Genomic DNA, 16,494 nt, shown 5'->3' on the forward strand with positions numbered 1-16,494 from the left:
TTTAAGAAAACGGGGTACAGCAGGGGCACAGAGGGTTAAGAGAGCATGTCAAGGCATCAGGGCGCAGAGGGTTAGTGAAGGAGACGTGACGTGGGCACAGAGGGTTAGTGAAGGAGACATGGCGTGGGCACAGAAGGTTAGTTAAGATGTGATGTGGACACAAAGGGTTAGTGAAGGAGATGTGGTGTGGGCACACAGGGTTAGTGAAGGAGCTATGGCACAGGCACAGAAAGTTAGTGAAGGGGATGCGGTGTGGGGACAAAGGGTTAGTGAAAGAGATATGGTGTGGGCACAAAGGGTTAGTGAAGTAGCTATGGCACAAGCACAGAGGGTTAGTGAAGGAAACGTGGTGTGGGCACAGGGGGTTAGTGAAATAGATGTGGTGTGGGCACAGAGGGTTCATTAAGGAGATGTGGTGTGGGCACAGGGGGTTAGTGAAGGAGATGTGGTGTGGGTACAGAGGGTTAGTTAAGGAGACTTGGTGTGGGCACAGAGGGTTAGTTAAAAAGATGTGGTCTGGGCACACAGGGTTAATGAAGGAGACGTGGTGTGGGCATAGAGGGTTAGTGAAGGAGATGCGGTGTGGGCACAGATGGTTAGTGAAGGAGATGTGGTGTGTGCACAGAGGGTTAGTGAAGGAGATGCGGTGTGGGCACAGATGGTTAGTGAAGGAGATGTGGTGTGGGCACAGAGGGTTAGTGAAGGAGATGCGGTGTGGGCACAGAGGGTTAGTGAAGGAGATGCGGTGTGGGCACAGATGGTTAGTGAAGGAGATGTGGTGTGGGCACAGAGGGTTAGTGAAGGAGATGCGGTGTGGGCACAGATGGTTAGTGAAGGAGATGTGGTGTGTGCATAGAGGGTTAGTGAAGGAGATGCGGTGTGAGCACAAAGGGTTAATGAAGGAGACATGGCGTGGGCACAGAGAGTTAATGAAGGAGACTTGGTGTGGGCATAGAGGGTTAGTTAAGAAGATGTGATGTGGGCACAGAGGGTTAGTGAAGGAGACATGGCCTGGGCACAGAGAGTTAATGAAGGAGACATGGCGTGGGCACATAGAGTTGGTTAAGAAGATGTGGTGTGTGGGCAGTGGGCACAGAGGGTTAGTTAAGAAGATGTGGTGTGGGCACAGAGGGTTAGTTAAGAAGATGTGGTGTGGGCACAGAGGGTTAGTGAAGGAAATATGGCATGGGCACAGAGGGTTAGTGAAGGAGACGTGGTGTGGACACAGAGGGTTAGTGAAGGAGATATGGCATGGGCACAGAGAGTTAGTGAAGTAGATATGGCATACATGAGTACAGCCTGGGGGTTAGTTAAGGAGCTGTGGCATGGGCACAAAGAGTTAGTAACGAAGACGTGGCATGGGCACATGGGCTTAGTAAAGGGCCACTATAATGGCACAGAGGGTTAGTGAAGGAGTCGTGGTGCTGGCATGGGCAAGGTGGGTAATAAAGGAGTAATTATATGGGCACAGAAGGATAATGAAGGATAAATGATATGGGAACGGGGATAACAAAGCAATAATTATATGGGCACAGCAGTGGCAAACGCAGGATTTCTAGAGGGGGGTTTCCAAATGGCAGTCCACAATCTCCCACTCTGTGAACATTGGAGTATTAATGTAAATATTGGTATTTTACTCTTTTTATACACTGTCTACTGTATGGAATACACTATTAATATTTAACACTATAGATGGTCTTTAGTATAGGCTGTATCAATAAAGTGGTCAGGAAAAGGTAAAACATACCATAATAAAATAAATGCAGAAACATAATTAACCCAGTACTGCACTTTCTAAGCTCACATTCTCCCGCCTCATGTTAAGGCTCCTGTCTCTTCTTCCTGGTCGCTGCTCTCTGGTCCAGTGCACTGATTGAGGGCTCAGATCCACACACATAGCAAACTTGGTAGAAGAAGCTGCTACCACTGGCCATGTGCAGAACCTCTGCTCTGTTCCTTACACTGCATGATGTGGCGGCAACTCTAGTAATCATATTACTGTATGTATATACCATTGCTATTGTTGTCATAATGTGAGCCACTTGTCAAGAGAAGGGGGGTTTCTGGGCAACCAGACCCCCCCCCCCCTTCCCCCGCGTGTGCCTATGCACAGAGGGATAATGAAAGAGTCATGGCACGAGTACAGATGGATAACGGAGGGGTCATTATATGGGCACAGAGATTGGGTGTGGTTCATCAAATCGACAGTGTCTAGGTCGACAATGTTTAGGTCGACCACTATAGGTCGACAGTCACTAGGTCGACATGGATGGAAGGTCGACAGGGTTTCTAGGTCGACATGTGCTAGGTCGACAGGTCTAAAGGTCGACATGAGGATTTTTTTTTTTTTGTGTCGTTTTCTTCGTAGAGTGACCGGGATCCCAAATTAGTGCACCGCGTCCCCTCGCATGGCTCGCTTCGCTCGCCATGCTTCGGGCATGGTGCCTTCGCTTCGCTCGGCACACTTTACCGTTCCAATCGTAGTCCACGTGGATCGTTAAGTATGAAAAAATAAAAAAAAAGAAAAAAAAATGTGAAAAACTCATGTCGACCTTTAGACCTGTCGACCTAGCACATGTCGACCTAGAAACCCTGTCGACCTTCCATCCATGTCGACCTAGTGACTGTCGACCTATAGTGGTCGACCTAAACATGTCGACCTAGACACTGTCGATCTTCAGACCGGATCCCACAGAGATTATATAACAGAGGAGTCATTATATAGGCACAGAGGTATAATGGAGGGATTATATGGTTACAGAGGGATAATGGAGGAGAGTCATTATATGGGCACAGAGGAATAAGAAACAAGACAGTGTACTTGTGAGTGGTACCAGTGCAGCCTCTCCCACCCAGTACATATAGAAGCCTGGTTCCCACCCAGCCCAGGAAGACAGCCAAGCTCACATGTAGAAACACATATATAGGACTGACCACCTTTCAATGCAGAGCCTCGTTAGCGCAGTAGGTAGCGCGTCAGTCTCATAATCTGAAGGTCGTGAGTTCGATCCTCACACGGGGCACAGTACATTTTTGCGGCGTTATTTTTATTTCTCACTTCTCAGTATTATTATGATGACGCTGCTGCTGCTGCAGACGCATCTCCCCGCGCCCTCTCTGCCCCTCTGTCCCCGACTGCCCCTGTGTAAGCGCTATATGCCCGGCCTGGCACACGGGGAGGATCCCCGGGCTGTAGTAGGAGGTTCCCCGGGCTGTGACGCCAGTTTGTGGGAGGGGATGCTGGCCGTCAGCCGGTGCTCGGTGGGTGTGTACCGGCCTGGAGTGGGTGGGATCCCCAGCTGTCAGTGGCCGTGGGATGGCGGTGTGTGCCCGGCTGTGTGGAGTGGGACACCCCGGGGGCTGCCGGCGGAGGCAGCAGCGGAGGGGAGCGGGGAGTGAGACGGAGCTGGAGGACGGGGAGGAGGAGGAGGAAGTGCGGATCGAGGTGCAGCCGGCTCCACGGGGGCCCCGGAACCTCCTGCAGCTCCCACCCGAGATCCTGGTTGAAATCTTCTCCTGCCTGCCCGGCACCGATCTGCCCCTCCTGGCGCTGGTCTGCAGGAAGTTCCGCCAGATCCTCACCACCGACACCATCTGGAAACGGCGCTGCAAGCGGGGTGAGGCCGGGCCGGAGGGGCATTGTTACCCCTGGGGGGAAGGGGAGGGTACTGTAATCAGGGGGTGTAACCTGTGAGGGGGGGGGCGGACTGTAATTGGGAGTGTATCCGCGGGGGGGGGGGGGGGGTGTAACCTTGAGGGGAAGGGGGGTACTGTAATTAGGGGGTGTAACCTCTAAGGGGGTGTGCTGCCAGGGGGTGTAAGCTCTGTGGGGGGAGTTAAATTGGGGGGTGTATCCTCGGGGGGGGGGGGGGGGGGGGGGATGTAATCAGGGGGTGTAACCTCTGATGGGGGGGGAGGGGATGTAACCTCTGAGGGGGGACTGTAATTAGGAGATGTAACTTCTGGGGGGGGGGGGGGCTGTAATCAGGGGGTGTAGCCTCTGGAGGGGTGGGGGATGTAACCAGGGGGTGTAACCTCTGAGGGGGGACTGTAATTGGGGGTGTAACCTCGGGTGGGGGGTTACTGTAATTAGGAGGTGTAACTTCTGAGGGGGCTGTAATCAGGGAATGTAACCTCTAAGTGGGGGTGGGGGGTATGTAGCCAGGGGGTGTAAGCTCTGTGGGGGAATTAAATTAGGGGGTGTATCCTTTGGGGGGGGGGGACTGTAATCAGGGGGTGTAACCTCTAAGGGAGGGGGGGGGGTCTGTATTCAGGGGGTGTAACCTCTAAGGGGGAAGGGGGGGGTTTAATCAGGGGGTGTAACCTATGAGGGTGGACTGTAATTAGGGGATGTAACCTCTGGAAGGGGGGGGGGGGGGAGACACTAATCAGGGGGTGTAACCTCTTGGAGGGGCGGACGGGGGACTGTAATCCGGAGGTGTAACCTCTGGGATGGGGGCGGGACTGTAATCAGGGGGCGTAACATCTAAGGGGGGAGGGGGAATGTAACCAGGGGGTGTAACCTCTGATGGGGGGGGACTTCAGTTATGGGGTGTAACCTCTGGGGTGTAATCAGGGGGTGTAACCTCAAAGGGGAGGGGGGGGCTGTAATTAGGGGGTGTAACCTCAAAGGGGAGGGGCTGTAATTAGGGGGTGTAACCTCTACGGGTGGGAGGGGGATGTAACCAGGGGGTGTAACCTCTGAGTGCGGACAGTAATTAGGGGGTGTAACCTCTGGGGGGGGGGGCTGTAATTAGGGGCTGTAACCTCTGGGGAGGGGGCTGTAATTAAGGGGGTGTAACTTCTAAGGGGAGGGAGGGTGTAACCTCTGAGGGAAGTGGGGGGACTGTATTCAGGGGGTGTAACCTGGGGGGGGGGGGGGGTGTCTATAGCCAGGTGGTGTAACCTCTAAAGGGAAGGGGGCTGTAACCAGGGGTTGCAACCTCTGGGAGGGGGGGGGGGGACTGTAATTAGGGGGTGTAACCTGTAAGGGGAGGCGTGTGGTGTAACTTCTGAGGGCAGGGTTGGGCTGTAATCAGGGGTGTAACCTCTACCGGGATGGGGGGCTGTAACCAGGGGTTGTAACCTCTGGGGGGTGGGGTGGGGGTACTGTAATCAGGGGGTGTTAGCTCTGGAGAGGGGTTGACTGTAATTTAAAGGTGTAACCTCTAAGGGGAGGGGGAGGCTGTAATCAGGGGGGGCTGTAATCAGAAGAGGTGTAGTAGAACCTTGGGAGGTGGGGGGGGGGGAGTGTCTGGGAAGGGGACTGTAATCAGCTGGTGTAAACTTTGGGACGCACTGTAACCAGAGGCTGTGACCTCGGGGGGAGTGGGGTAACCTCTATAGGGGACGACGACACTGTGATCATGGGGTGTAACCTCTAAGGTTACAGAGTGGGGCAAACAAAGGCCATCAGTGCAAATGGGGTGTAACATCTGCCATGTATGTAACAATTTGCCACAACACAGGGTATCAGTAAACTGGAGCTGTACTGTGAGGTGACCTAATCTGGGGCTATTTATTTGGCTTCGGGAGCATAACACAACATTAGGGCAATGGTGATATCTAGAAGGAATCTTTATGCACTGGGGCACAACCTAGGGGCAACAGTGCGGGGTGTGTAATTGTTATTATGGGTCACAAACAAAGCACACAAGTGTGGGTCATCAGTTATCAAGGGCAAAAACTTGTGGTAATAGTGTTACCTCTGGGGTATTTTTGACCAATGTGATTAATCCTTTCCTCTGTATATCTATTAAAACATAATACCTTTTAGCACTTGAGTACTATTTTAATACTCTGTACCATAACACTCTTCTCCAGGCCAGCCTGTGCCAATGCGTGCCGCAATTGTGGCATCAAATTAGACATATTCAGTCATAAATTGCATCATGTACGCACCCAGGGGGTCATTCCGAGTTGATCGCTAGGTGCCGTTGTTCGCAGCGCAGCGATCAGGCTAAAAATCGCACGCGCGACGTACTTTCACAACAGCCGATGCAGTTTCACACAAGGTCTTGCGACACTTTTCAGTTGCCTGCTGTCCGCAGAGTGATTGACAGGAAGTGGGTGTTTGTGGGAGGTAACTGACCGTTTTTGGGGAGTGTGTGTAAAAACGCAGGCGTGCCTGGGGAAACGCAGGCGTGGCTGGCCGAACGCAGGGCGTGTTCGTGACGTGAAGACAGGAACTAAATAGTCTGAAGTGATCGCAAGGTAGGAGTAGGTCTGGAGCTACTCTGAAACTACACAATCTTTTTTTGTAGCCGCGCTGCGATCCTTTCGTTCGCACTTCTGCTAAGCTAAGATACACTCCCAGAGGGCGGTGGTTTAGCGTTTGCACTGCTGCTAAAAGCAGCTAGTGAGCGAGCAACTCGGAATGACCCCCCCAGAGAGGCTGCCAATCCTTATTAGCTTCTGTACAAGATTACTGAGGAGTCGGACTGTGCGGGTGGTGACTGTTTTTGTCCATGTTTGTGCCGGGATCCGGTCTGAAGGTCAACACTGTCTAGGTCGACCACTATAGGTCAACAGGGTTTCTAGGTCGACATGTGCTAGGACGACAGGTCAAAAGGTCGACATGAGTTTTTCACAATTGTTTTATTTTTTTTTTAACTTTTTCATACTTAACGTTCCATGTGGACTACGATTGGAACGGTAATCTGTGCCGAGCGAAGCGAACCATGCGAGGGGACACGGTGCACTAATTCGGCTTTCCGGTCACTGTACGCAGAAAACGACAAAAAAAACACAGCTCATGTCGACCGTTTGACTTGTCGACCTAGAAACCCTGTCGACATTCAAATCCTGTCGACCTAGTGACTGTCGACCTATAGTGGTCGACCTAAACATTGTCGACCTAGACACTATCGATTTGATGATCCACACCCGTTTGTGCCCTCTCTGATTTGCCCGAATATAAACCCCTCAGATTTTGGGACAGTAATAGACCGTGGATAACAAATGTTGTCATTTTGGAAGAATATTGATAGAATACCTAATTATACTGGGAGAAGATGGGCAACTACATTCCTGCAATGTTAATTGAAGTGTCCCTGATGCTTGTACCCAGTGCCAGATGAAGGTGCTCATGGGCCTGGAGCTGAAATTTATGAAGGGCCTATTGTGTGCTGTTGCAGGGGCGGGGGCGCTGGTGTATCTATAATGGGTGCAAGGTGTGCGGTGCATACAGGGCCGGATCTAGGGGGGGGGGGGGGCGAAGGGGGTGACCGCCCCCCCCCCCCTAGCACAGTCATAGCCACGCCCACTTTTGAGCAGAAGAGAGCTCCCCGGGGAGAGCATGAGGCAGAACGATGTGCTGCAGCTTATACCACAGCAGCACAGAGGAGCAAGGGTTACAGAGCATTTGCCCCTCACTTGCTGGTGTGTGGGTACTAGGGCTAATAAATACAATTACCCCATAGCACAGTCACATGTACATAGAACAATCACAAAGCTCTATTTCAGTCTCACTCAAAAAGTTCAGTCAGAATTGAGAGAGGAGGAGTTAGGATTGCAGATGGGAGGAGTTGGGACTGTAGAGGGAGGAGTCAAGATTAAACAGTAAACCGCCCCCCCTAAAGAAAAGTCTAGATCCGTCCCTGGGTGCATATGGGACACTGGGTCCACGGGGACCCACACACTGCACCCATTTGATTATACTCACCGCTCCGTCGGTCCGACTCCAGCTGCAGAGCTTCAAATATCACTCAGAAAGTGGCAGCCGTGGCCATTTTCCGGTGATTCGTGCATGCACAATAAAGTTGTCCACGGGAGCGCAGAGCGGTGTGTGACCAGCATGGCGTGGGAGGCTACTGATACAGGTATGTCACCAGTTGTGTATTTAGTGTGTGTGTGTGTGTGTGTGTAGGCAAGTTTGAAAAATATAAAGATGTATCTATTTATCAAGAAAGGTAGATATGGAGAAGACAGACAGAAGAGTGTCACTGGGGGGGATTCAATTTTTTTGAGCGTCCAACAGAACTAATAAATTGTTTTGCTGATAGGGCATGACTGCATGATTTCTGCTCACAGCTTCTGCAAAAAATTGCCATTTCATCAGCATGCCGAATAGTTTATATGGGTTTAGCGATTTACGTAGCTAAACCCAGTGCTTTTGGGTGTGATAAGTAATGGGCGTCCGCGATACTCGCTTCCATTACAGTTGAATAGCTGTAGGGCACCCAAGGACCATTTGGATTTCCCCAACTATGTTCAAGGACACAGTGCGTCTCATCCAAAATACGGGTGTGGTTCATCAAATCGACAGTGTCTAGGTCGACAATGTTTAGGTCGACCACTATAGGTCGACAGTCACTAGGTCGACATGGAAGGAAGGTCGACAGGGTTTCTAGGTCAACATGTGCTAGGTCAACATGTGCTAGGTCGACAGGTCTAAAGGTCGACATGAGGATTTTTTTTTGTGTGTCGTTTTCTTCGTAGAGTGACCGGGATCCCAAATTAGTGCACCGCGTCCCCTCGCATGGTGCCTTCGCTCCGCTACCGCTTCGCTCGGCACACTTTACCGTTCCAATCGTAGTCCACGTGGATCGTTAAGTATGAAAAAATTCAAAAAAAGAAAAAAAATGTGAAAAACTCTTGTCGACCTTTAGACCTGTCGACCTAGAAACCCTGTCGACCTTCCATCCATCTTCAGACCGGATCCCCCAAAATACTGTTATACACATTTTGCACAACAATAGTAGGACCCCTTATACTATCTAGTACTGGTGCCCCTTTCACATTATACCACACAGTATGAGCCGAATTTCACATTATAGCACACAGAATGAGCCGAAATTCACATTATAGCACACAGTATGAGTCAAAATTCACATTAGAGCACGCAGTAGAAGCCAAAATTCACATTAGAGCACGCAGTATGAGCTGAAATTCACATTAGAGCACGCGGTAGAAGCCAAAATTCACATTAGAGCACGCGGTAGGAGCCGAAATTCACATTGGAGCATGCGGTTTGAGCCGAAATTCACATAAGAGCACGCGGTAGGAGCCGAAATTCACATTAGAACACGCGGTATGAGCCGAAATTCACATTAGAGCACGCGGTATGAGACAATATTCACATTAGAGCACACGGTAGGAGCCAAAATTCACATTATGACACATATCTACATACTCACAGCCACATACAGTAGATACACACACACATATACATATACACACAGCTATATATATATATATATATATATATATATATATATATACACACACACACTGTATATACATTTACATACAAAGTCACAAATATACACACACACACACTGTCCCCACCCTGACGCTCCATGAGTTACCCACTGCTCACCAGTTGCCGGGTAGCCGGGGTATCAGCATGCGGGAGCCGGGCAGCTGTGCTGTGGAGCGTGAGCTGGCCACCCGGGTTGTCATCAGTCGAAAGCCGGAGATGGGCAGCGGAGCTGTCAGGGGGGCGGGATCTGGAGCCCTGACGTAATCAGGCCGCATGCAGAGAGCCGAACCTTGTAGCCGCACTTTTGACAGGGCCCAGGGAAGGGAACCGGACACTGTACTATTTCAAATCTGCCGCGGCCGCTCCTGATTGGCTGCCGGTCCGCGGCTCCGCGGCAGATTTGAAATAGTAGCGCTGCGGTCAGCTTGCTGCTGCGGCGGGCCATCACCTCAGAGGGATCAGTCAGTTTCCCAGGCTCCGGCTGATTTCAAGTACTTGTTTCCTGTCTGCTGTTACTGTTTCTTTCAGGACAGGTTACAGAAGGTAGTGGTCACTGGTCGGGATGGGCAGCCCATTTGCGCCGTCACTCGTTTCCCATCACTCCCTCCCTCCCTGCGCGGCTGCGCCTCCTGTAAGCGTATGGGGTGCAGGGAGGGGGACTAGTGAAGCCTTTCCGCTGCGGCACCATATGTGTCAAGATTACGCCGGCGGCCGTGTTTAGTTTGGCGGTGCTACTGGAGGGGGGATCACAACCTGGGTGTAGGGGGACCGCGGACGGGCAGTAGCAGGCTGCTGTAGCAGGAAAACATTTTTTCCTGTCTGCAGCAGCACAGCTGAAGCTATGGGCCTATTTTGATGGGGGGCCTGGAGCTGCAGCTCCATCCGCCCCATTGTTAATCCGGCCCTGCTTGTACCCAGCCGAGGTAGCCATATTATGGACTGAACCGATGTTTGGACTATTGACTTCACTGAAGTATGAGGCACTTAGGGGGTCTATTCATGAAGCCGTGAAAAGAGTGGAGAGGCCGAGCCAGTGGAGAAGTTGCCCATGGCAACCAATCAGCTGCTCCGTACAATTGTATAGTATGCAAATTATAAATGTTACTTCAATGTTGATTGGTTGCCATGGGAGATAAAGTACCAGCCAATCAGCTCCTAAGTAGCAAGTCAACGGCTGTGTTTGAAAAATGACAGTTAGGAGCTGGTTGGCTGGTACTTTATCTCCGTCCACTTTATTTCTCTCCAAGGCTTAGTACATAGACCCCTTACTTCTGTACGCACAATGCAGGAGTAATTATCGCTGACGCGTGTTCACCCCTGCATCGGGTCTGAAGTGTCTGGCTCCGTAGAGAGTAGGCCAGGGCTCACTATGGGCCTAATTTAGACCTGATTGCTGATGTGCGATTTTGCATGACGGCCGATTATTGAAATACTGTGCAAGCGTATAGATCGCAATGCGCGGACGCAAGGCCAAACTGCGAAAGAATGGTGCAAAAATTTTGATCGCTAGGCGTACGCAAGTTGATCGACAGAAAGCGGACATTTGTGGGTGGTAACTGGCTGTTTACTGGGAGTGTCAGGAAAAACCCAAGCGTCTTCAGGGAGGGTGTGTGACGTCAGCTCCGGCCCCGATCAGCCTGTGTGTATCACACTGTAGGAGTAAGTCCTGGGCTACGCACAGACTGGAAAAATCATTCGATGGTGAGTGAGTTGCGAACGGATTTACAGATGTCCGCTGTCTGGCAAAGTTTTCGCACAGCGTACGCACGCATTCACACGCTTGCACGGGGCGGGGTTTCACTCTCTATGGGAGGCGGCTATCTCATTGCAGAGGAGCGATCAGGTCTGAATCATACTTGCCTAGTCTTCCGGAATGGCCGGGAGGCTCCCGAAAATCGGGTGACGCTCCCGGCCCCCCGGAAGAGTAGGCAAGCCTCTCGGCCGAGCGCCCACCACCCGCAACCCTCCCGCATCACCTACCAGATCCCCGGCGGCGCAGTTCAAAGTGCGCGGTCTGGGAGTCAGATGACGCGATTCGCGTCATCCTGGCCCCGCCCCCTGCCTTGCAATGGCAATATTAAAGGCATTACTAGACATGGGGCGGGGCCACAATGACGTGATCATGCCGCCACGCCCCTGCTGCTCCGACCTGGCTGCCTCCTCCTGGAGGGGGCAGCCAGATTGTCGGTAAGTATGGTCTGAATTAGGCCCCACAACAATGCTGCGGATTATTAGAGCAGAGATCAACTTCTCAGCTCCGCATCTGCTGCAGACACTCCGCATATTGGGGGTCATTCCGAGTTGTTCGCTCGTTATTTTTTTCTCGCAACGGAGCGATTAGTCGCTAATGCGCATGCGCAATGTCCGCAGTGCGACTGTGCCAAGTAAATTTGCTATGCAGATAGGAATTTTACTCACGGCATTACGAGGTTTTTTCTTCGTTCTGGTGATCGTAATGTGATTGACAGGAAGTGGATGTTTCTGGGCGGAAACAGGCCGTTTTATGGGTGTGTGCGAAAAAACGCTGCCGTTTCTGGGGAAAAACGCGGGAGTGGCTTGAGAAACGGAGGAGTGTCTGGGCGAACGCTGGGAGTGTTTGTGACGTCAAACCAGGAACGACAAGCACTGAACTGATCGCAGTTGCCGAGTAAGTCTGGAGCTACTCAGAAGCTGCTAAGAAGTGTCTATTCGCAATTTTGCTAATCTTTCGTTCGCAATTTTACTATGCTAAGATTCACTCCCAGTAGGCGGCGGCTTAGCGTGTGCAAAGCTGCTGAAAGCAGCTAGCGAGCGAACAACTCGGAATGACCACCATTGTGCACACCGGCAGCAGCCAGACACATCTGTTGTGATATCAGGAGGTAGAACAAGGTCAGTCAGTTTGTGCAGATATCCAGTGAGTGTGTGCAGACCGCTAATCCTTATCTGCTAGCTGCACACCCCTCACGTCTTTCAGTCATTATCAATTGTGCAAAAGATGGCGTTCCCTTACATATATTGTTGCATTCCGCCATCGCCTTATTAATCACTAGGCTCCCATTTCTCATTTAATATTTGCGGCTTATTGCACAAATATTTAGTATCACCCCCATATATTAAGGAGGGATTGCTGCAGATACATCCTGTATCTGCTGCAGTGCCTCATTTTCTGACTGCAGCAAAAGCCCTAATAGGTTTCTATGAGGGATGTGATACTGTCAGATTTACCAGTCTCCGCATTTCCAAGCTTGGCTAACGCCATCTGAAGACTGAATTAGCCCGTTGTAACCTTACGGGCTACAATTTGCAGAAAGTCCAAGGAGAGGGTTCCTTTGGAACCCTCCCGGGCAGTGGCCGCTTAGACAGCGCCTGCGCAGGAATCCCAGCACTGTAATGAACACATAACAGGGACGGACTTTACTGCGTGTACCGCTTCATACATTTTAGGAGTGTAATCGCATCCTGCTATGAAATTTCAGGTGCGAATACAAAACCCAAATCACATTGCAAATGCAATTCATGATAAATGGGCCCCAAAGTGTTCACATTATTTCAGGGATTCTTGAGTATTTTTTTTTTTCACGGCTTCCCTAGGCCAATAGTTTCTTATTGGGAAATTTAGGAAGAAATGTTAAATTAAGTACATAATGTTTATATGTCATCCTTAGATTCAGTTGTGTTGTTAGGGACAAGATTTGATTTGGTTTGGACACATATTCTATGACTGGCAGCCACCAGCACTGGTTTTGCCTATTACATTGATCATAAATTGATTTTATCTGGTCCTGGACCACCAATCCAAGGCAACTCTGCAAGTGTCCCGAGGCACCCCAGGGAGCCACGGCGCACAGTTTGAGGAACACTGCACTAGAACATGAAATTAGGAGCAGTTTTGGGGCTGTGTAGTCTGCGATATTGGAAATAAGGAGTAACCGCACATCTGACACATTATCTGCAGTGTCAGATGGATATTGCATTATTTACGGGTCACTATGATTTTTCTGTAAGTTCTGCTTCCTGTCCCTTTGGACTTTTCCCCAAGGCCCCTCTGTCATCCATCCAGGCAGCTTTATTTATTTTGTGAAACAGGTCTACTTTGTTCTCAGTATGTATTACCATCGTGTCCAGCTCTGGCGCTCATCCAAGCTCTCCGAAGATAAGCAGTCGCCTGTGTGATAGAAAGTCCTTGGTGAAAAATCCACCGTTGCCCGACGGTCAAAATCCTGACGCGGTCAAAATACCGACATTTAAAATGTTGACAGGTCAAAAAGTTGACATGAGTTTTTCTTGATGTTTTCATTGAAAACGACTTGTTCATACTTTACCATCCCAGTTGACCTGGAGGGGGAATATAATAGTGTGCCGAGCGCAACGAGCCATGCCAGGGGACGCGGTACACTTATATGGTGTCCATGTCGACGTATGTCAACATACACACCCAAAAAACAATGAAAGACTCTTGTTGACTTTTTGACATGTCGACAATTTAAATGTCAGTATGTTGATCTTGTTGGTATTTTAAATGTCGGGATTTTGACCGTCGGGATTTTGATTGTAGGTATTTCATACTGATCCCCTTGGAACATTGTTGTGGTTTGGTGCCAGCTCTCTCCATTTCCATCTGATTATAATGACAGGGCGAGTGTGATCTGCTATTATTCTTCAGCTGATGAAAGTGTGTCACCTTATAATAATACGGGTGACTTTCATGTGCACATATCCCTCTCCAGAGTCTCCATGATAATTACGGAGGATTAAAGCCAGGAAACGGCATGGAATAGTGACAGTGCTTCTGTGATTTGCACAGGAGAGGGGGCAAATCCTCTGTTCCTCCAACTGGATATTAGAGCTTCAGAATCAGCAGCCGAAGCCCTGGGCTAAATATATTTTCTGGCACAGCTGGCAGTGACTCCTTCCCACTTTCCATTTTGTCCAGGGGCTCTTACCGCCCAGCTCCTCCCTTGTTAGGAGTGGACACAACACTTCATCACTTATCCTCCAGTCTTATCCCCGTCTGACATGGATAATTTTTTTGGTGCGATTTTACAAAAAAAAAAAAATTATGTTAACAATGGTTAGGAAATATTAAATTTTGCAATGAACTACTTATTTCTGTGGATAAAATCCATTTTATTTGTCCTGTATCTTATGGCTTCCCAAAGCATCTTCCGCTCATAGGTGGTCATTCCGAGTTGATCGCTCGCTAGTAGTTTTTTGCAGCCGTGCAAGCGCTATACCGACGCCCGCTGGGAGTGTATTTTAGCTTAGCAGAAGTGCGAATGAAGGGATCGCAGAGCGGCTACAAAATATTTTTGTGCAGTTTTAGAGTAGCTTCAAACCTACTCAGCGCTTGCGATCACTTCAGACCATTCAGTTCCTGATTTGACGTCACAAACACGCCCTGTGTTCGCCCAGCCACGCCTGCGTTTTCTTGGCACGCCTGCGTTTTTTTCCCAACAATCCCTGAAAACGGTCAGTTGACACCCAGAAAAGCCCTCTTCCTGTCAATCACTCTGCGGCTGCCTGTGCGACTGAAAAGCATCGCTAGACCCTGTGTAAAACTACATTGTTCGTTGTAATAGTACGCCGCGCATTGCGCCGCATACGCATGCGCAGAAGTGCCTTTTTTTGCCTCATCACTGCACAGCGAACGCATGCAGCTAGCGAACAACTCGGAATGACCACCATAGTCTACCTGTGTAGTGGGTGCCTTATACCCCTTTTCCACTAGTGTAGCACGGGTCGCAGCCGTGTCGCCTGACACGGCTGCGACCCGTGCTACAGCCCCCTGCAGACGCGCTAGTGACGCGGCAGGGGCGGCGCTGGGAGATCACATGATCTCCCAGCGCTGCCCTCCCTATGCACTGTGTGTGGCTCCCGTTCACACTAGACAGCTAGCCGGGTTGAACACGTGTTCAACCCGGCTAGTACCCGGGTAGGATTCCCGGATCACTTGATTCGGGAATTTGCCGGGGAACCCTTTTCCACTAGGGAAAAACACAGGTAAATGCGCGCCCCCGCGCATTTACCCGTGTTTAAAAAAGCTAGTGGAAAAGGGGTATTAGTTTCCCATTCACAGAAGAAGATCCTCGGTGTCAGTATAATGCAGCTGGAGCTCTTACCCACCAAGCCGAGCCCTCTCTTTCATTACACTGCATTCACAGAGTGACAGGGTTAATGGAAGTAGGGTTCTAGTTGAATTAATAGTAAGCATCCATGGCTATGTCCTCAGCTGCTCTGCTTTTTGTCTGTGCCTAAGTAGCTTATATGTCATTTGTGCAGGAGACGATCTGGGTCACTGATATACCCAAACTGGGTGCTGTATCCCGCTGAGAGGGCTCCAGGGTGCATAGATTGGGTTATACAGTCCGGGGTTGTTTAGTTTGAGCATTTGAGATGTCCTAATTAACGTTTCCAAATGTATTCAATTCTAATTCAAAGATTCGTTTGACGAGCATTTTACCTGGACAGGTGACAAGGGGCATTCTGTGTTATTAGAGTGGTCTCCTCTATTGCTTGTCACCAACGACTGGCTACTTTGTCCATTTTACCGTGATAGTATTTATTTGGAGGTTGCAGAGGAAACGCACATAAATATAGAAAAACATCCAAACTCCAAACAGATGGGGACCTGGCTAGTATTGAACCCATGGCTCCATTGCGGTGAGTCAACAATGCTAACCACTATTCCACTATGCTGCCCTGTAAGGTTGTGAGAACATGTAAAATACACTGAGAATTAACCCTTCCCAAAATGCAAAATAACCTGGGGATGGGCACGATGTGGTCTGGTATCACTGGCAAACGCAGGATTTCTAGAGGGGGGTTTCCAAATACAATCTTCACTCTCCCGCTCTGCAGAACATTGGAGCAAGTGCGGGAGTTTGGGCAAGTGGTAGAAGGACCTAGTACTAACCCTGGACATTAATGTACACATTGGTCTTTTTATACACTGGATACCGTGTTGAATACAATATTCATATTTAACACTATAGGTGGTGTATTTTAAAAGCTGTATCAAACATTTAACGAAGATAAATAAAATAAGTGGTCAGGTAAAGGTTAAACATCCCATAATGAATAAATACACAAACATTAGAGAACCAGTCGGAGACAGAACTGTACTTTCTAAGCACACATTCTCCCACCTCATGGTAAGGTGCCTGTCTCTTCTTGCTGGCAGCTACTCTCTGGTCCACTGCAGTGACTGAGGGGTCAGATCCACACACACACAGAAAATTGGTAGAAGCAGCAGCTACCAATGGGCACGTGCAGCAGCTCTGTCCCTTAAACTGCAGGTTGTGTCGACAGCT

The 16,494-nt window shown here is 49.9% G+C and overlaps 1 protein-coding gene and 1 non-coding gene across 3 annotated transcripts in view; both read left to right on the forward strand.

Annotated features, from left to right (window-relative positions):
* The first annotated feature begins 2,950 nt into the window (after positions 1–2,950).
* Positions 2,951–3,023, forward strand: TRNAM-CAU (transfer RNA methionine (anticodon CAU)). Its single transcript has one exon. It is a non-coding gene; the product is annotated as a tRNA-Met (tRNA).
* A 111-nt stretch (positions 3,024–3,134) lies between these two features.
* The window catches only part of FBXO31 (F-box protein 31), a 49,111-nt gene continuing 35,751 nt past the window's right edge, over positions 3,135–16,494 (forward strand). For both annotated transcript variants that reach the window (XM_063945674.1, XM_063945675.1), the window contains exon 1: positions 3,135–3,617. In XM_063945674.1, the coding sequence (XP_063801744.1) occupies positions 3,317–3,617 (301 nt within the window). In that variant the 5' untranslated portion in view covers positions 3,135–3,316. The remainder of the gene's footprint in view (positions 3,618–16,494) is intronic.

The sequence above is a fragment of the Pseudophryne corroboree genome, chromosome 11 (genome assembly GCF_028390025.1).
Source record: "Pseudophryne corroboree isolate aPseCor3 chromosome 11, aPseCor3.hap2, whole genome shotgun sequence".
Lineage (NCBI taxonomy): Eukaryota > Metazoa > Chordata > Amphibia > Anura > Myobatrachidae > Pseudophryne > Pseudophryne corroboree.